The following is a 20,664-nucleotide window of genomic DNA, read 5'->3' on the forward strand; positions in this document are numbered from 1 at the left end:
CATGTAGTCAAGGCTAGCCTTAAACTCAACTTGATCTTTTGCCTTAGACTACCAAGTGTTCAAATTACAAGTATATACCACCAGCTCTGGCTTGTTTCTTGAGAGAGTGTTTTATTATGCAGCCCCAGATGAATTCCAGGTAATCCTTCTGCCTCTGCTCAGGTTTTAGTTTATATTTTCTGGGGTGTGTCTTGGTTTAAATAGTAGGTCACACTCACCTTTTATTGCAGCTGGGGTCTCTTGGTTCCTGGTTGTCAGTGCACTAGGCAACTCCTGCCCATTACTGAGGTGTACACAGACTACATGTGCACCCCAGCAGGTCCTTCTGCCTGCTCAGATTCATGGACAAGGTGTTTGTCCTTGAATTTCTCTTGCTAAGGGGTCTTGTTTGGTAGGGATGATGCTCGTTCATGTACAGGGTGTTACAGATCTTAAGGAGTGGCTTTAGAAAAGCATTTGCTAGCCCTTCAGTGGTGGCTCATGCCTTTAATCCCAGCACTCAGGAGGCAGAGGCAGGCGGATCTCTGTGAGTTTGAGGCCAGCCTGGTCTGCAGAGTGAGTTCCAGGAGAGTCAGGGCTACACAAAGAAAACCCTGCCTCACCCACCTCACCCCCCCAAAAAAAAGAAAGAAAAGCATACGCTTCCCAGAGAAAGTAGTGCAGATGTGGCCCTTGGCCACAGCGTGATCAGCATTGTCTTTCTGTTAAGGAGAATTGTGCGTGTTGCAGAGTTCCTGAGATGTCTTTGCTGGAAAACACCCACCTGTCGGTTCTGGCTGCTCCTGTGGAGGGCACAAGGTCCTACCTGTATCATAGTGTTTACCCTAGACCCATTCCCAAAACTCTCCTGTGGGCTGTGGGGAAAGACTGTGGCAGGAGCTTGTTACTGTGCCAGCACTGGGGGGAAGGAGGGGCATGGCCCTGTGTTCTGTGTGACAGTTTCTAGGTAGAGACAAAAGGAGGTGAAAGAAGCAGAGACAGTCCTGACTGGAGTGTCCCTTGTGCCAGCTCCTGGGTTCTGTCGTTTGTTCTTAGTCCTACACAAAACAGCATGAGTCCATTTCCTAAGGAAAGGTGTGTGTGCATTTGCTCTTAAAAATTTCACTCTTGCATGTGTATGACATGTGTGCTGTTGCAGGGCATATGCATACCTTAGTAGGGTGGCCATCAGGTGTTGTTTTCCTTCTGCATTTTTACATCAGATGACAGTTTTGTAAAGCTGGTTTTTTGGAGTCAAATTTTTGGTTTTAGGGTAAAAATGTGCATATTTTTTTCCTGTCAGATACTGTAGAGGAAACAAATGTCTCTAAGTACCAAAAGAGAAGCATAGAACTTGAGTCAAACTTCAGATCACTGACTTCTGAATCTGCATTGGGACCATGGCAGTTGTGTCAAAAGGGCCCACACCAGCATCACAGATCAGGTGGGGTGGGTGGTTGCCAGTGAGTTAGATGTGGTGGTAGAGTACTGGCTAGTGAGACCCTGGCTTCATCCCAAGAAACACAACACAGTTCATGGTGAGCCAGGTGCCAGATCTCAGCTCCTTGGAAGGCTGAAGCAGGAGGGCCATTTGGGTTCAGGAGTCTAGGAGCAAAGTAAGACCCTCCTCTCTCTAAGTAATTAAAAACATAAAAAGTCTCCAACTCATATCAGTGCTCAAAGAAAAAGAAGCTGATCAGTCAGTCCCCAGTTCCTTTAGAGGATGTTGGGGAGCCAGTGGGTTTTATATGTGGAGGAGATGAAGGCATATCTGCTGCTTCTCTAGGCTGAACTTGCTCGCACCAGGATGCAAGGGCGAGGCCCATTAGCATGGACTACAGAACCTGTGTCCCCTGTGGCTTGGTTCTTGTTTTTACAGAGTTTTTCTGTATAGACCAGACTAGTCTCAAACTCATGATTCTCTTGCTGTGGACATGTGTCATAGCATCACTACTACTTGGTGGGTATGCTGGAAATTTTCCATAACAGAAAGTTTAGGGCCAGCAAGATGGCTCAGTAGGTAAAAGCACTTCACCATAAGCCTGGGGTCTGTCTCCCCCGGAATCTCACAGTGGTCCATCTGTGGGCTGTGAACTCTTGAATCTTATGCCTCAACTTCAAGCTGGACTTTGGCTGAGTATATTATGAGAGTATCTTCAGTGTCTTTTAGAATTAACTCTTCGATTTTAAAATTGTTAGTGGTGAGAAGGCCACTTCTCATAAATACGTAGTATAAAATAGTAGGAGTATGTTTAGGGCTATTTCAGACATTGTTGGAATTCAGTTCTAATCCTAAGCCAAAAATTCATTTAATGATTTTTGTAAAATTCAAGCCAGCAGCTCAAATACCAGTTTTGTTCTTGTTCTTGTTTTCTTTTAAGCCAGGGTCCCATTAAGTAACTAGAACTCACTGTGTAGTTCAGGCTGGCCTCAAATTGTAGGTCCACCTGTCTTCTCTACAGTGTAGGATTAAAGGGCATGTACCACCATGTCCAGTTCTTCTTCTTCTTCTTCTTCTTCTTCTTCTTCTTCTTCTTCTTCTTCTTCTTCTTCTTCTTCTTCTTCTTCTTCTTCTTCTTCTTCTTCTTCTTCTTCTTCTTCTTCCTTCCTCCTTCCTCCTTCCTCCTTCCTCCTTCCTCCTTCCTCCTTCCTCCTTCCTCTCTTCTTCTTCTCCTTCTTCTTCCTCCTTCTTCTTCCTCCTCCTCCTCCTCCTCCTTCTTCTTCCTTCTCCTTCTTTCTTTCTTCTTTCTTCTTTCTTCTTTTTCTTCTTTCTTCTTTCTTCTTTATTCTTCTCCTCTCCCCTCTCCCCCCTCTCCTCCCTCTCCCCTCTCCTCTCCCCTCTCTCCCCTCCCCCCTCTCCCCTCTCCCTCTCTCTCAAGAAAATGCCCTCACAGACTTATTTATAGGCCAATCTGGTAGAGGCATTCTCTTTCTCTGTATAGCTCTGGCTGTCCTGGAACTCACTTTGAGACCAGGTCTGCCTCTGCCTCCTGAGTGCTGGGATTAAAGGTGTGTGCCACCACTGCCTGACTCATTCTTTAGCTTTTGAGACAGGATCTTAAATGTTGACCTATGGACTGAAGAGGACCACAGCTTCCTCCAGCATGGATGCTCAAGAGTGTATTGTCCCATGCATGTTCTACAGCCTGCACTCTCAGATACTGGCACATTTACTGGGACAGGCTCAATCAATCCTGTGTGTGTGGTAAATTGCTGTGGCCCTCTGGGTCCCCCTGAGAGGTGCCATGACTGGTTTGGTGGTTTTAGACTCTGGAGGTATACTTGATCAAGCATCTTTCCTTAAGAACTGGCTTGTGTTACTGATCACCAGGCCCAGACAGCTGCAGCCCCTGGGGTTGAGACCCTCTAAAAACAAAAAACAAAAATCACCCAGGTAAAACTGACATTCTCACCATTTCAAAGTGTGGTATCTGGTAGCATTAAAATAGTCACAGCATTGTGTAATTCTCTGTAATTCCAGAACATTTAAAAATTTTATTTTTATATGTGTGTGTGTGTGTGTGCGTGCGTGCGCGCGCGCCCCCCCCATGTGCTCTGTGAGTGGGTGCTCAAGGTCAGAAGAGGGCAACTCCTTGGAGCTGGAGTTGGCAGGCATTGTGAGCTGTCTGTTAGTCATTTGCATGGCTGCAAGAAATGTCTAGTCAAGTGTTCTAATTTCTGAATTGATATGTCATTTTGTTCTTCTTTGATATGGGGGGGCTGCTGTGAACTCAGACATTCTAAGCAAGCTCCCTTGACTGTCACAGCCATAAGAAATTGTCCTCTGTCTGAAGATGTTTTGGATATCAGTCCTTCATGAGGAGATTTTGTCTGTTTCACCGTATTGGTATTTTGTTTGTTTTTTTCAGAGTTTTTCTGTGTAGCCCTGACTGTCCTGGAACTAGATCTGTAGACCAGTCTGGTCTTGAACTCATAGAGATCCGCCTGCCTCTGCCTCCCAAGTGCTGGGATTAAAGGTGTGCACCACCATGCCCAGTTGTTTGTTTGGTGTTTTGTTTTGTTTTTGTTTGTTTGTTTGTTTTGTTGTGTGTGTGGTGACAGTGTCTCACTCTGTATTTGGACTCGCAGCAGTCCTCCTTTTTTGCTGTCCGGGCTCCTTGTGGAGTACTGGGCTGCAGAGTGTCACATGGCTTCTGTGGGCCTTCAGTCGTTACCTTCCTTCTTGTCATGAAGACACTGGCTCAGTTTACAGGAGGGGACCGAGGGAAAGCAAGCTTGCCTCTGCTTTGTTTTCAGTTTGTTTAGTGAGTGTGTCCATCTAGTGCCTCTTTTGTGCTGAGCATTGTGCCTGCACTGAGCCCAGGTGGCACAGAGGTGTCTCCTGTCCTGGGAGAGGGTGGGAATATGTAAACAGGTGAACATATAGATAGAAGCTGAAAGTATCAGTTGAGACCTGGTGGAAGAGCCCTGTGGGCAGGGAGCAGGGGTACAGAGCTAGCCTTTCCATTGGGATGCTAGGGTGTGGGGCATGGTGGAGTGGTGGAGGCCACAGAGACTGCAAGCTTTTTGGTCAAGGCCAGGGCTGCTGCTTTTTTTTCTTCAGCATGATCTGACTAAAGATAGACTTTGATTTTGTTGGGGTTTTTGTTTGTTTTGTTTTGTTTTTTCCAGTACAGGGTTTCTCTGTGTAGCCCCAGCTGTCCTAGAATTCTGTGATTACCTTCTGTGTGATACTCATGTTGCAGCTCAGCTCTGTGGGCTGGAGGTGTGTGTGGGGTTGGCTGTGCACAGACAGGAAAGTAGTAAGGTTCTGACCTGACTCCTGGTCATGGACTGTGGAGCCACCTCAGGCCTCCTGCAGGGAAGAGCTGCAGCCAGAAGCACCATGGCAGAAGGTACCTCTGTGAAAGGGACATGGGACACATCTTGGTCCTCTAGGGAATGTTTCTTCTGAACCTTTGGGGACTTCCTGTGCAAAACCATCTCTCCTTCCTAGGCAACAGCATGGATGAAGGGTCAGGCTAGGTCCTACAGGAGGGTTGGCCTGCCTGTAAGGGTTATGGGCTCCATTTCATGGTGTTAGCAGTCTCAGGCTGAAGTGATGGCTGTGGCCTGCTCTTGATACCTCAAATCCAGGCCTTGGGTTACTGCATAGCTCTCAGTTTTCCCTCACATGGCTGTGCTGGGGCAGCACATTCCTCTCCCTGGGCTGCAGGCCAGCAGAGGACACAGCTTGAGGTTGGGTGCCCATGTGGGGCCACTCCTATCCTGGCCACAGCAGACATACTGGGGACAGTAAGGACTCTTGAGATCCCACATGTGTTTATGTACATACTAGTGAATATTGGGAGTGTTTACATGCATGTTTGTACATGTTGAGCAAGGCCGCTGTGTGCCACTGACTGGGCATTCAGGAGCTGAGGATGTATAAGTGTCTGATACTCCTTTCTGTCCTCTGTTTATTGTCTGCTGTCTGTCCTATGAGATCTGATGGTCTTTCGTTAGGCATCTTGTCTGGGACTCTCTCCCTCTCCTTGTCACTTTTTGGTGTCTAGATGCAGCCGAGCGCTGGTCAGGTTTCAGGAGCCTTCAAGTAGTCGTTGGACAGAAGCACCTGTGGGTCACATGTCTTGTTTTTTTAAGAGTCTATCCCCTATCCCCTAGTACCTATATTGCCCCCATCACTGGACTAGGTGCCTCACTAGGTTTGGAGTGGAGTGCTGTTACTCAGCTAGGTAGGTCTAAGAGTTTTGAGGAGAGGAGCAGAACTGACTGTACCTAGTGTAGACTTTCAGTGCCCAATGACTTCCTTCTGGGACCTGTCTATAGTTGTAAGTTTTCCTGTGTCCCGACTGGTCCCACAGCCACTCAGACACAAGTAAACACGCAGAGGCTTATATTAATTATGAACTGGATGGCCTATGGCTCAAGCTTCTTGCTAGCTAGCTATTATAACTTAACCCATTTCTATTTATCTATAAATTGCAACATGGCTGTGGCATTACCGGTCTGCTGGCATTTTGCTGTTCCTTGGGCAGTGGCTGGTGCCTCCCCCCACTCTGCCCTTCTTTTTTTCCGTATCTCCTTGGATTTCCCACCTGCCTCTAAGCTGACTTGCCATAGGCCAAAACAGCTTTATTTATTAGCCAGTGGGAGCAACACATATTCACAGCACACAGAAAGACATCCCACAGCATCTGTCCTCAGGACCTTCCTGGGAGTGGAAGCCAGTATGATTCCTCATCCTCCTGGATCTCTCCATCCCCCGCCCCCAATACCTGATTAATAATCTTAGGGTTTCACTGGTGCATGTGGTCCCTCCCTGAGCTTTAGATGCCCTGGAGACCTGTCCTGATCCTGTAGCTCCATATTACCACAGGGCCTCCATGGGCCATAGGCCTCCAGACACTTGGCTGTAGTACATTTGGGTTTTGCTGTCTCCCCATACCCTCACAGAGTCATCCCTGGAGCCCTTGGCTGAGCTCTGCACTGGGACTGGGTTAAAGTTTCATTCTCTGCAGCAGTTGTATGTGTAGCATGTTACTTCCTTGTCTGAGGGCCTTCTGCCTTAGAGTTCTACATGTGTGAGCTTTTTAGGACAGGCTGGGGCCAATCCTGGAGCTAGCTGCTTGTCTGCTCTTCTCAGAGACTTAGTTAAGCCTTGGTCCTGGGTGTGGGTTGAATTTGCTGGTTGCACGGCTTTCTGAATGCTCTGCCTCTGCATGATCTGCTCTGGGCTGTGTTTGGGGCAGTGGGCTGTTGACCACTGTGTTAGAGGACACCGGAGCTGCGCTGCTGCTGCTTTTCCCTGTGTGGTTTCGTCTGGAGAAACACTAGCTTAGGTGGCCTGAAGGCTGTGGCCCATCACGGCACATAGTTTTATTTGGACACAGCCGTGCCCACCGGAGTATGTGCTGTCAGGACCTCAAGACAGTCCTACCACAGAGAGGACATGACCCCAGACACCAGAGGTCCTGGACTGCTTCCCCTGAAGTCCAGAAAAGCTCTCAGTGAAACTCACCTACAAGTGCACTGCAAAATGCCACCTCTGCTCATGCCCATCATCCCCTCCTTGGGTCCCACGGCCCACCATGACACAGCAAGCTCAGGTCTACCCAAGGCAAGAGTTAGAGTCTCTGTGACATGGGCGTGGGATTTAGCTGTTGTAGCCCATTTGTCCTATTGATTGGGTCCCCGTATTTTCTGTCCTTTGAGTGGAGTTCTGAAAGGTGGTGTCTTTGGCTCCTTTTGCCCATAGGCCTACGTGTTTCCTGCCTGATTTCACATCCTAAGTGGCTTAGAACAACTCTCCAGCTGTAGGTGTTCTCATGGCCCTCGGTGGAGTTGAAATGCGTTTGTGCAGTGTGTGTCTCAGTAGAACATATCCAGCTTGAGGTACACTCACTCCTAAGGTGTTCTTGGTCCCTAGAACCTGCAGGGATGGTTAGGGGAATGAATGCTTTCTACAGGGCTCTGCCTAGAGCAATGCAGACTGCAGTCCTGGCATCCTCCCACTCTCTAGGTAACTCCTACCTCACTTGGCTTGAGCCTCAGTTTTTGCCCTTTTAAACTGGGGCTGGTGATCACATTCAATCTTACAGGTGGTTGGTGGGGATGACCTTGGGGATGCTCCTGGGTAAAGGCTCACTGGTGTTAAAGACCCTGCCGTCATGTTAACACAAAAGGAGACACAGAGTGTTTGTGTGGGGCCCAAGGGTCTTACCAGCCCCAAACCCAGAGAGAAGTCCACATCTCCACATCTTCTCATTCATTTAGTTAGTGCCTGCTAGGCGGGGGGGGGGGGGGGGGGGGGGGGGGGGGGGGAGGAGAGGGAGAGAAAGAGAGAGAGGGGCAGAGAGGGAAGGAGAGGAGAGTTTCCTTTGCCAAGCTAGGGACACACCAAGGACATTGTCTCTTAAAGTACATTCTGAGCTGCTGCTGCCTACCTTATAAACCATCTCTATGTGAAACCAACCCTTCAGTCACCCTTTGGTGCTGGAGCCTCCCCTGGCCTGACCACCCCATGGCCTGTTGTCAGTGGCCTATTCCCTGATCACTGTACAGGGAGTCTTTGTTTTGTCCATGGCGGCTGCTCCACCTTCCTGGCCTCAGATGTGTACAGTAGGGTCCACAGCGTGCCTGAAGGTGAAGACATGCATGGCACCCGGGATTAATGTGTGGCATTTTTGTACCATGTAGTGGAGGATGCTGCTGCAAGTCAGTATTGGAAGGAGAAGGTGGGAGCTTGACTACTAGGCTTACCTAGAGTTTGGTTCCTGTCATCTTATTGAGGGGACACACTGTCCTTAGCTTGTGAGGCTCTGGGCTGTTTGACATCTGATGAGCCCTGGCTTAAGTGAGGTATTTGGGAAAGGCCATTTGGAAGGGCCAGTGTGGCCCTCTCACTGCAGGTCACCAGGGACCCTGCAGGAGGGCTTCTGGTCTCAGCATCTCCTCCTGGGGCTTCCCTGGTTTCATGTATGTTAGGTTGGGAGGGGTGATGACTGGGGGCTCAGAGGTTAAGAGCATTCATTGCTTTGCCAGAAGATCTGAATTCTGTTCCCCACACCACACCCATGTGGTAGCTCACAACTATCCATAGCTCTAGATCCCAAGTTCCAAGATTTCTGGCCCCTTCATCTGATTTCCTCAGGCTGACACAGTACACATACAAACATACAGTCAAACATACAAACATACAGTGTTTACTCATATAGATAAAATACTTTTTTTTTCTTTAAAGTGCCAGGTGTTGTGACTCTGAGCATAGGCAGATTTATTTCTCAGTTCAAGGCCAACCTCGGCTCCATATTTAGAGACCTGGGCTGGAGAGGTGGCTCAGTTGCTAAGAGCACTGCAGAAGATCATGTCAGTGCCCAGCACCCACGTGGTTGCTCAGTCAGTCCTGTCCTTAAGAGGGTCAGACGCCCTCTTCTGGCCTCTGTGTGTAGTTAATACAAGTAATAAATCAATCCCCACCCTCTCCCTCCCTGTGACAGGGTTTCTCTGTGTAGTCCTGGCTGTCCTAGAACTTGCTTTGTAGACCAGGCTGGCTCAAACTCAGGGATCTACTTCCCTCTGCCTCGCAACTGCAGAGATTAAAGGTGTGTGCCATCACTGCCCAGCTATAATAAATCTTAAAACATTAAAAATAACCAAACAAAAACCCCAAACTCAAACATGTCTGGCTGCTGTTGGCACTCTGGTGTCACAGGAGCTCCTCTCAGGGCAGGGACGTTCTCCTGAGCTGCTGTTCAGAGCTTCCCGTTGTCCAGGGGCAGCTGTAGTTTTCATCTGAGGAGTTTCTTTCAGTTCTTTTTTTACCCTGTGTAGATAAAGCTGTTTGTTTTTTGAGATAGGATCTCACTATAGCCCTGGTAGCCATGGAACTCACCCTGTAGTTCAGGCTGGTCTCACACTCGAAATAATCCTCCTGCCTCAGTTCTTTTGGGGTTGAGATAAGAGGCTACTGGTAAGCATTTTAAAGCTCTGTATATTTATTACTCAACAACTTGAATTTTTCTCCTTCAGTCTGTTTTTAGTATCCATTCCTGTGTGTTTTTGATATGCTGGTGAGGTAGGGTGGGGAAACTGAGCCCCAACTTTGTTCTCGGCCCTGGATCCTTTTTACTTGTCCTTACATAGGCCTGACAATATTTAAAGATTGAGACTTGGGGCTTTTTCTGAATGCCTTCCAGAAGAGTCTCAGCTACTTGGTCATTCGGATGTGTGGCAAGAAGTGACCTGGGCCCACCTGGGTCTGTTCTGCTTTTGAGGAGAGCTGCCTGTCACACCTTAGCTGTCTTCTCCCTTCTTCCGGCCCCCTCCAAATGTTCAGGGGAGTGGCTGTGCCATGTGGTCAGATTGAGCAAGGCTCCCAAGCCCCAGTTGCTGATAGGGGTGACCTGGCCTCCAGCTTGGGTCACAACTCTCTGGAGAGTGCCAGCTGCAGGCCACGAGGAGCTGGGCAGCAGGACCTCTGTGCCTTATGATTGGGCTGCATGTGTCCTTGCCTTTGTCAGACGAGCGCAGCTGCTTCCTGAGACCTGCCTTCTTCCAGATAGGAGTGATGTTCCTCAAAGCCCCAGGATAGAAACTGCCCTAAAGGAGAGTGCCACTGCATCAAACTGTAGACCACCCACCAGCCCTTAGTTCTTTAGAGCAAGGTGGACCTCTGTGCTCCCTGTCATCATGCTGGAGTCCTGTCACCTCCCCCACAGTCCATCTGGACCATCTCCATCAAGACTGAGTTCTGATGCACTCTTTCCCACCTGGCCTCTGCCTCTCTGCTCCCCTAACCACTCAGACCGGTCACCTGACACCCTTGGCCATTTCAGTCTTTGCCCAGCTGCGCATTCCTGGGTGGAGTAATCCTCAGCCCCTAGGACAGCAGCTCCCCTGGTAGAGGCCCAGGGCTGCCATCGAGGGAAGGAGTGGGAAGTGTTTGTTTCTCCCTCCCCCCCACTTCCCCTCGGGGCTAAGGTTCCCCAGGTTACAAACATCAGCTGTCAGCTTGGTCCATGCTTTACCCACTTACTGCCCTCCTCTGCTCATGTCTGGGGCACACATTTTGGAGTATTACTAACGGTCAGGACAATAGAGTCTAACCTCTTGAGTGTTGGCATGATGCTCAGTTTCAGCTTGGAGAAGCTTTTCATTCTTTCAGAGTGTGCAGCTGCTGGCCCCAAGCCCTTCTTGAGGGAGACTTAGCATAGTGTGTTAGTGTGGCAGTTGGACTGTGTGACTTGTGTCTGTGTGTTAGCAGGGGATGGTCACTGGCCTGCCGTACTTAGCCTGTGCTGGGTACCTTGGCTCTAGAGGACTTCTTAGAGGTTCTGGTCTCTGCTGCAGCATTTGGTCTGTGGCATTTGACTTAGAGCTAGCTTCCTGACCAAGGTTCTGCAGCCTCCAGATAGCAGTTAATGGTGTCTGTGCTGCCTCAGAGGCCCACCTTTGGTACACCACAAGGACTCGGTCCCCTTGACCCCAGGGCTGGCAGAGGCGCTGTGTAGGACTCTTGCTGAGGGAGCTCTTTGCTGTACCCCACCTACCCACCAGCCTTCAGGCCCCACTGATGGTTGTGAGGGTTGCTGCACTGTGCAGGCATGGGGCTCAGCCCTGAGTGTTGGGAGAGAGCAGGGAGATTCTTGCTCTCGGTGTTCTAGCCCACCTCCTTAGTAGCTCGATGGCCCTTTTGACCTTCATATCTCTCCTCTTCCTGTGCTGCTGCTCTGCAGGCAGTGGCTGGTGAGACTCATCCTCCTGAACAGGCCTGTGGTAATGACTCTGGTGGGGCAGCTTTTTTTTTTTTTTTCCCTCTGGGAACTTTGAAACCTACCCTCATTTGCAAGTGAGTGATTGAGCCCCTTACTCTGCCTCTTAGGATGCTCCCTAAGGGAGGCTGGCTTCTTCTTGCCCACTTTGTGCCTGCGGTACAGTGGCTGTCAGCACTAGTCCCAGGGAGACCTTGGTCCTGCTGACCTTGAGGAGGTTGGGGCTCTTAGCACAGAATACTCTGGTGGGCTGGGTTGGTCACTCCTCAAGGGCACAGCTGTGGAGGCTGAGGCACTAGTGGAGAGGGCACAGCCTGCTTGGGACCTCTTTGGTGCTTACCAGTCCACCTTGTCTTTCTGGAGGTGGAAGGCAAATCCTAGGCATCCTTCCTCCTGCCTTCACTTAGCTCACCCTGAGGTCGGCTCAAGGTTTTGGGCCGAGGTAGGCCAAGCGCCAGGCTTCTCTGATAGCTTCTAACACATGGACCCAGTTTGAGTTCTGAGCAGGTAACTGTCTCCATGTGACTGTGGAAGGGGAGTTGTCCTAGAGACACAGGGAACGGTTCCCCTAACCCTGTTAGACTCTTGCTTTCCTTTAGCCCTTTTGTCCTGGACCTCACTCTGCAGACCAGGCTGACCTCAAACTCACAGAGATCCTCCTGCCTCTGCCTCCTGAGTGCTGCTGGGATTAAAGGTGTGCGCCACCACCGCCCGGCCCCTTAGCCCTTTCATATCAACAAGGGAGTGAGGCAGCGGGGTGGAGAAGGTGGACTTCAGGCAGGGTCTCTGTGGATTCAGAAGAACTAAGAGTCTGAGGCCAAGGCCTGAGGCTGCCCTAGGAAAGCCCTTCCTGGCAGCAACAGTTGTAGTGGTGGGGCGTTGAGGGCAGGGCCAGACCCAGAGCTTCACTCTCTCTGGTTTTCGAGACAGGTTTCTCTGTGTAGCCCTGGGTGTCCTGGATCTTGCTCTGTAGCGCAGGCTGGCCTTGAACTGAGAGATCCACCTGGCTCTGCCTCCCGATTGTTGGGATTAAAAGTGTGCCACCACTGCCTGTCAAGCTTCACTCTTGAGAGTCATAATGACCCCCAGTTCCCACATGCCCTTCTTGTCAGAGGTTCTGGGCTCCCATCTTTCCCTGTCCTCCAGGCCTGGGTGTGCTTGTATCCTGTGTGAGGGTACTACCAGGCTGCCTCCTCACTTGTCCTAGAACTCAGAGCAGCTCTGCTTCAGGCAGCCTTGACACCCAGGGCAGTGACTTGTTGGCTTTCGCAGGGAGACAAGACAGACAGATTGTCAGCAGGTCTGATGGGGTTTCTGGTCAGTTGTTTTGGAGGAAGAGCACAGCTGTAGAATTCCAGAGCTGAGAGTTGCTGGTGGAGTGGAGGGTTGGGATGGATGCTCTGGAATCTGGGGAGGTTGTCATGGTCTAGTGTAGAGTGGCAGAGTTGGGGCAGATGATCGGGTTTGGGACCCTATCCCGATCCACTCTGTACCGAGTCATACTAGGGTGAAAGCATCAGCCAAGCTCTGGGTCCTCAGTCTTCTGAGATGGGGCAGGGAGCCTTCTGAGTCTGTGAAGAGAGTGACTGGATGGGGGCCGGGGGAGGGGGTATGACACATGGGAACACATCCTTGATAGGATGCCCCTAATCTCCCAGAACCTGGAAGGGTTCCAGAACTGGCATTGTCCAGGACAGGCCCTATACCCTGCCATCTAGGTTGCAGAATCAGAAAACTTTCCCATTGTGAGCTGAGATTCTCTGCAGGGCGAGAGATGAATGTATTTTCATGGGACACAAATGTCCCATGAAAAACTATCCCTGGATCTTGCCAGAACTCAGCCAGATTTTTTCCTGCCTGTCCATAGTAAACTCTGGGTCTCTCTGACTTTCTCTAGTCTGGTGTTTTGTAGTGTTAAGACCTGGGGTTTGAGCGGCCCCTTTAAGAGCGCCTTGTCCCAGACCCTGCTGTGGAATGCCAGCAAGCTGTCCTCCTGTCTCTGCTAGGGTTAACAACACTTCACTTCAGCTGTGTTGTCTGGAACCGGTTCAGACTGGTTTTCTGGAAAGTGCTTTGTCTCTCTGACTGAATCCTGGGAAGGGTCATGTGGAGCCCAGTGATGTCATGGATCAAAAACTGACTCAGCGGTTTGTGGGTTTTGGTGGGTTTTTTTTGTTTGTTTGTTTGTTTTTTGTTTTTCCTCCTTTTTCTTTAAATCAAGGTATGTGTGTGCCACAGGTACAGGGCCATGTGGTGGCATGTTGGGATGGACCAGTCTGTACTCTGCTAAGAGTGTATCTCTGCCAAACAAAGAGCTTAATGTGACCCACACTTCGGGCTCCCTGGAGGGGAGCAGCAGAAGGTAGCTCAGGCACACAGCACCTGGGGTCACCTCTGTCCAAGTCCCCCACGCACCATCGCAGTGCAGGTGCCGGGCCGGCCCCTGGGCTGGTTTTCAAGCTCACAGTCAGCACCGTTCCTCCATAGAAGGACCCTGTCCAGTAACAGCTGCTACTGCTTTCCTCCCACTTGGATTCCATGGCTTCTCAGAGAGGGCCACACCCCAGAGGCCTGTGGACCCCTTTCCTGCCTAGTCATCCTGAAGGTGTGAAGAAAGTCTTGGAGGGACTTTTATGGTCCTGTCCTCGCCCCTTCTTCAGCTAGCCTCCTCCATGAGGAAAACAGTCACCCTCCAGACTTTAAGAAGGGTCTGCTCCTCTGTGCCTGGTTCAAATGCTGTGTCCTCCCTTTCACATACAGAATGAGTGAAGAAGCATGTCGAACCCGCAGTCAGAAGCGAGCCCTTGAACCCGACCTAACGGAGGATGATGTGGAGAGCAAGAAAATGAAAATGGAGAGAGGACCATCAGAGCTAACCATGGACGGAGACACCAGGGTGATGCCTGAGCTGGGTGCAGGCCCAGCCCAGGGGTTGCTGAGGACAACAGAGGCCATGGCCACGGTATCAGGCGAAGGAATGGTAGGAGACGGGCCTGTGGACATGCGTACCTCACACAGGTGAGTGAGAAGAGTCGGTGGGTTGGGCTGGAGCCAACAGAGGCTAGGTGCAGGGTCAGGGTGTCCCTGAGTCCTGGGCTGGGGCACTGTCAGTGCCAGGTCCGTGGGTCTCAGAGGAGGAAGTCCCTTGCTGTCTGGGTCTGCCACTTTTGGTGTGAGTGCCCCAGGGAGGCCAGCCTGCGTGCCCCACCTGTGTCACTGCTCTGCTCTGACGGACTTCTGCCATCTGCTCTGGGTTTCTCCTGGTCCTCGATAATTACTTCAAGAGGACTTTGCTGGTACTCAGGCTTTATGACTCTCAAAGGTGAAAGCCTGAGGGAAGTCAGACTAACCTCCCACCAGGTCTTCACTCAGAAACCTTTGCTCCCCAGTACCTGCATTACCCTTTCTTCAGAACACTCTAGAATGGAGCGTTTACCCCAGACTCCACTGAGCGCACAGCCTTCCATCCTGTGATGCAACTTCCTCTGACCCCTCTTCTGCCCACCAGGATCCTTTACCTTGAGGATCCCCGCCCAGCTTGCCTCATGTTTACCCAGTGAGGGCCAGAACGGTGGGGTGCGGAAAGCTAGTTCTCCACACATTCCCTGTAGTGCACAGGGATTTCAGTCTGTCGGCTTTGTGCAAATCCAGAGTGTTGGGACCCTGAGGGCTTCCACACTGGCTGGTGTACCTTAGAATCCTGACGGCCTGGAGGTCAGTGGGAAAGTCCAACCCCCTTCTATACTTCATGAATTGGCCGTTAGGAAGGCTTTTCTCATCTGGGCAAACATGGCAGGATATGCCCATCGTTCCAGGAGGTACAGACAGGAAGTTCAGTAGTTCAAGGTCATTTTCAGATGTATAAGGAGTTGGAGGTCAGCCTGGGATACACAGGACCCTGTCTCGCTAACAATCCTCTACTCCCTCAAAAACTTCTCTTCCTCTGACTGCTTTCTGCTGCCCTGTTCTAAACCTAGGGATTTATTTACAAACAAGTCAAAAGTGACAGGCTTGGGCTCCTTTTCCTCCCTGGGACCTTCTGGGTCCTTAGTCCTCTAGTGAGATCTTTGATGGATGAGCTCCCAAAGCCAAGGGAGAGGGAGATGCCAGATCTGTTCCATGTTTTGTCCGCTGGGGCCTGCTCCTTTGTGGGTGGGCTGGTGAAATCCAAAGTTGAGTGTTCAGGGGTGAAAGAGCCCCTCTTCTGTTGCCGAAGCCCAGGACTGCACCAGGCCTCCGATCCTCTTGCCCTCCCTGGGCTGTTGGTTTCTAAACTGTCTCTTGGATGTGGCATTCACTGAAGCTGCTTAGGATGATTTCTTATGATACTTAAGGATATGGGAAACAGCTCACCCAGAGACTCTGGAGTGAGGGTTGCCTACAGACTAGAGACCCCAGGGACCTGGCTGATACAAGTGTAAGAATGGAGAAGAAACTTAATCCTGCAGGTCAGTGGGCAGAGTTGGGGGCCAGGTCACATGCTCCAGCTCTCCCTGGGCGGAACATCCCAGCCACATTCCTTCCTGGTGTAGTAGTCACCCTGTTTCGCAGGTTGATGAAGTGACAGGAAATGTGCTCTCAGTGGCAACCTCTGCAGTGTGGGGACAGTCTGAGGGAACAGCCCTAGTTTCTGTGTTTGGTCTTCCCTGGAGTATCTGGCCAGGGTCACCTTTAGGGACTTTCCTCCAGCACTGTGTGTGTTCTGTTGGTGTCAGGCAGGAGTTGGGTTCTGTGGGTACTCATGTAATGAGTGTGTCCACCTAGAGTAGTGAGGTTGAGGTTACACTCTCCCCCCCCCCCTTTTTTTTTTTTTTTTTTTGGTTTTTTGAGACAGGGTTTCTCTCTGTAGCTTTGGTACCTGTCCTGGATCTTGCTCTGTAGACCAGGCTGGCCTTGAACTCAGAGATCTGCCTGGCTCTGCCTCTTGAGTGCTGGGATTAAAGGCGTGTGCCACCACCACCCAGCTTGGTGAGGTACTCTTGCTTTGGGCTCACCACACTTGTATTTAGAGAATATTTTGCCAGGCGGTGGTGGCGCACGCCTTTAATCCCAGCACTGGGAGGCAGAGGCAGGAGGATCTCTGAGTTTGAGGCCAGCCTGGTCTACAGAGCGAGATCCAGGAAAGGTGCAATCTACACAGAGAAACCCTGTCTTGAATGAATGAATAGAATAGAATAGAATAGAATAGAATAGAATAGAATAGAATAGAATAGAATAGAATATCTTATCAGATGCATATAGACAAAGCCTTTCAGGCTTAATGCTATGCATTACCCTATTCAACTGGAAAAATATTTTAAGATGAACATTTCTAGACCAATATGGCTGTTAATTTCCATACAGTGCCAGCTCGACCTGGTAAACTAGCACACTTTTCCAAGGCCGATAAGACAAAGCTAGTTTCCAAAATTCAAATCATACAAATAAGGATACATATATAAGGAGCAATGTGTGCAACATCAGTGGCCACAGCTTTCCAAGTTCTTCAGTCAGATGAGCCAAACTAGAGGCGTCCAGGTAGTATGTTAGCTATAAATTGTGCCCAAAGATGTGTTTTTATTTTTTTAACTTTTTTTTTTTTTTCTTTTTCTTTTGAGGCAAGGTCTTGCTGGTAGCCCTGGCTGGCCTGGAACTATGGATGTAGACTAGACTAGCCTTGAACTCAAAGAGATCCATCTTCCTGCCTTTGCTTCCCATTACTGGTTAAAGATGTGTGCCAACATGCCTGGCTTCTTTAAGTTTTTTTTTGTTTGTTTGTTTGTTAACTTGGGGGGGGGTAACGTGGGAATCTGTGCTCATGGAGCCCAGAAATCAGCTCAGAACCTGTTCAGAAATTGAGCCCCAGAAACCCACCTGTCTCCATGTCCCCAATCCTGAGATTATAGGCACCACCAAGCCGTGCTGTTTATGTGGGTGCTTGGGGTGGAGCTGTCTCCCCAGCACTTGCTCTGTAGATTTGAAAAGTGTGTGCTACCTCTTGGTCCAGACCAAGAGGTGAACATGGATGGTCCTCTGGGTTGCAGCCACTGCCCTCCAAGGGTATGTGGTTTCCTGACTTTGGACAGCTTAGTTTCCATCAGGTTAGCTTGGTTTGTATTTGTAGACTTATGTGTGTCCTCTTTGTCACCTGGCTTTCATTCCACACTGTGTGTGTGAGATTTGTACGCACTGCTTCATAGCCCAGACAAGGCCGTCTGTCCCCATGGGTTCCACACTAACAGTTTCAACCAGTCACAGCCAGAACTAAGGAGCAGGCTGGGGAGGGTGTACCTAGTAGTCATACGTTTTCACTGCTACGACAGATTGCCTGACAAAAGCTGCTTGACAGAGACGTGGAGTGGGAGTGGTTTGAGGACATAACCCGTTGTGGCAGGGAGGGTGGAGGCAGGAGCATGAGGCCAGCAACTGGTCAGCAGCAGTGTCTCTGTGATCAAAAGGAGAGAATGAGGAATGATACCCGTATGCAAATTGTTTCTTCCTTTTCATGCAGAATTGAACCCCAGGCCATGGTGTGGTGCTGCCTTCATTCACAGTGGTCTAGAGGTGTGTCTTTTAGGTGATTCTAAATTCCATCAGGCTAACAATCAAGATTAACCATTGCAGTAGAGCACAGGACCCAGAGTTCAGTGCCCAGCACCCAAAAGAAAAGTGTGTAGGATTTGTGCTTATGCTAAACGTGTAAGGACTTTCTGGTTGCTAGTCCGTAAGCAGAGTGTCAGCTGTTTTAAATGATGTACAACACAACATGTACAGTCATCCCGTGTTATACCAGAGGCTGGAGCATCTCAGAACTGGGGGATGGAGAAGGCTGGGTCACCGGCCACTGGTACCAAGGGTTTTGACTATATGCTTCTGGAAATTCTTTTTTTCTTTGTTTATGTATGTGGGTCGGTTTATGTGTCCAAGACGGCATGTCAGCTCACTGACGCTGGAGTTCAGGCATTTGTGAACGACCTGACTGACGTGGGTGCTGGGAATTGAATTCCAGTCCTCTGCAAGAGCAGTATGTGCTCTTAACCACTGAGCCATTTCTGCAGCCTGCTTCTAGAATTCTAATTGGCTCTTTTTCAAAACTTCTCTTTGTGTCATGCTTCCATCATGGACATTTTGAAGGCTAGGATAGGCTCTGGTGGTAGCAGAGACATGGAATTTCTGTTTTCTTTGAGGTGGAGGCTGGATTCAAATCACTTAAGTAATGGCTCTGTGAATATCTGTATCATTGCAGCCAGATGACTTAGAACATGGGTGGCAGATGTAGTAGTGGGGTCAGCACTCTATATCCCTGTCTTCCACTCTAAAGTTTTTCTGGCTGTCTCGTAGTGTGTGTTTTATATTTGGAATAAATTGAGATTAGGGGGCAGTTTGGGATTATGACTGAAGAAAGCATCAGATCTCCTTCCCAAAAGGCAGTGGGTGGCACAGTGAGACAGAAACTGCTCCTCGGCACCTGGGAGCCTGCCAGGGCTCACAGCATCTTCCTGGAAGCACTTTCTCAGGAACTTACTGGCCTTGGGAGTATGTGACCTGGGACTACTACACATTCTCCCACTCCTTGGTGAGTGTAGGCTGAGGACCAGCAGCTTGTTTGGGGTATGGGGCCTAGGGCAGCACTTTGCCCATCGTGGATTTTGGTCATTGAATCGTGAAAAGATAATGACCCAGTGCTGTGAGGACCAAGAGTTAAAGCATGGTCTGGGCTAGTCTCAAACAAGGAAATAACTTTAAAATACAAAGAAGAGAGCAGTGTTTAACATAAACGAAGACAAAGTTGCTGAGGAAAAGAGAAACAGGAAAGAAGGCAGAGAAGTGCAGAGCAGCCACACCAGTGGGCAGGGGCATCAGGCTGGATAATGAAGGCCAGCTCAGTCACACAGTGTCTCTCTTTAAGTGACACCCTCTAGGTTTGAGGAGAGAGAGAACAAAGCAAACACCAGAGCCCTGGGTGAGTTCATGAACAATAAAGTGATTTGAAGACAGAAACTGTTATCTTATAGGATTGCCAAGCAAGAGAGGGGCTTTGGGGTCGGACTCTCACTATGTAGTTGAGGCTGGAGTGCAGCACATAGAGATTCTTTCCTGTCTGTCTTCTGAATGCTAGGATTAAATGATGTGTGCAGCCCAAAGAGGGATGTTTTATAAAATAAGGAAGAAATCAGTCACGAGCATATGTGCACCTAACCACATAGCTCTGAATGCCCGAGGTCAAGACCATTAAGATTCATGTTAGAAATAGATGATTCTTAGGCTGGTGCGATGGTTCAGTGGATAAAAGCACTTGCCACTCAAGTCTGGCAATTGAGCTTAAATCCACAGAACCCATATAAAGGTGGGAGGAGAGACCCAGCTCCACCAAGCTGTCCTCTGTCTTCCACATGCACACTGGTGTGTGCTTCTCTCCCATCATGCACAAACACAATGGTAATAATTTTTAAAGGACAGAGGTTACTGGTGTCACGATTTACTCTTGGCACATAGTAAGGCAACTAGACACAGTCAGTAAGGTTACAGAGGACATAACACTGTAGACCCATTCAGCCTGGCTGCCATCTGCACAGCACAGTACAGCCGAAGTACATTGAACACTAAAGATGACAGCCGGGTGGTGGTGGCGCACGCCTTTAATCCCAGCACTCGGGAGGCAGAGCCAGGCGGATCTCTGTGAGTTCCAGGCCAGCCTGGGATACCAAGTGAGTCCCAGGAAAGGCGCAAAGCTACACAGAGAAACCCTGTCTCGAAAAACCAAAAAGAAAAAAAAAGATGACAGACAATAGCAAGCATTTGAAATGATTATGGAAGCCAAAGCTCGTATGCCCTTGTCAGACTGTAAATAGCACAAGCAGACATTTTTTCTCTTCACATTTAGACATGAAGACATGACTGAGGAAAAAATGGAATCACTTTGTTCACACAGGGGAACTCATGTGTCCGTAGTCCTAGCAGCATGGTGTATACCAGCCCCAGGGACATAGGAGATACCCAAGTGTCTGTAAAGCAAGTTAATATTGCATTCAGAGGAAGGAAGTAGAGAACGTTTTTAAGACAGATGAACACAGCTGGCCATGCTGAAGGGGCCATAGCAGACCCAGTGACTGGCCACATCAAATTAATTTAGAGGACATGGCCAAGAAAAAGGTATGCATGAGGCCTTGAGTTCCGTCTCCAGCACTGAGAACAAAAGGAGGGGCAGGATTAGAGATAAGCCCACAAAGTGCCCAGTGGATAAAAGAAAGGGGCTTGCCACCCACCTAGTCTGATAACTACATCTGAGCCCCAGGATCCACATGGCAGTAGAAAACTTAAGTCGAGTCCCTCACCTCCATGTGCAGGCTGTGTCACATGTGTGCCCCAGACATGCAAAACAGTGTCATTTAAAAATTTAGACTACGATCTGGAAAGGAAGCTGTGTGGGGCCAGGCAGTGGGAGATCAGTACAAGGGACATCTTGGTGATG

General features: G+C 49.6%; 1 protein-coding gene across 2 annotated transcripts in view; it reads left to right on the forward strand.

Moving 5' to 3' along the window:
• Positions 1 to 20,664, forward strand: part of Gatad2a (GATA zinc finger domain containing 2A) — a 64,350-nt gene that overhangs the window by 21,706 nt on the left and 21,980 nt on the right. For both annotated transcript variants that reach the window (XM_028861335.2, XM_028861336.2), the window contains exon 3: positions 13,974 to 14,231. In XM_028861335.2, coding sequence (XP_028717168.2) covers positions 13,974 to 14,231 — 258 coding nt within the window. The remainder of the gene's footprint in view (positions 1 to 13,973; positions 14,232 to 20,664) is intronic.

This window comes from Peromyscus leucopus, chromosome 17 (assembly GCF_004664715.2).
Source record: "Peromyscus leucopus breed LL Stock chromosome 17, UCI_PerLeu_2.1, whole genome shotgun sequence".
Classification (NCBI taxonomy): Eukaryota; Metazoa; Chordata; class Mammalia; order Rodentia; family Cricetidae; genus Peromyscus; species Peromyscus leucopus.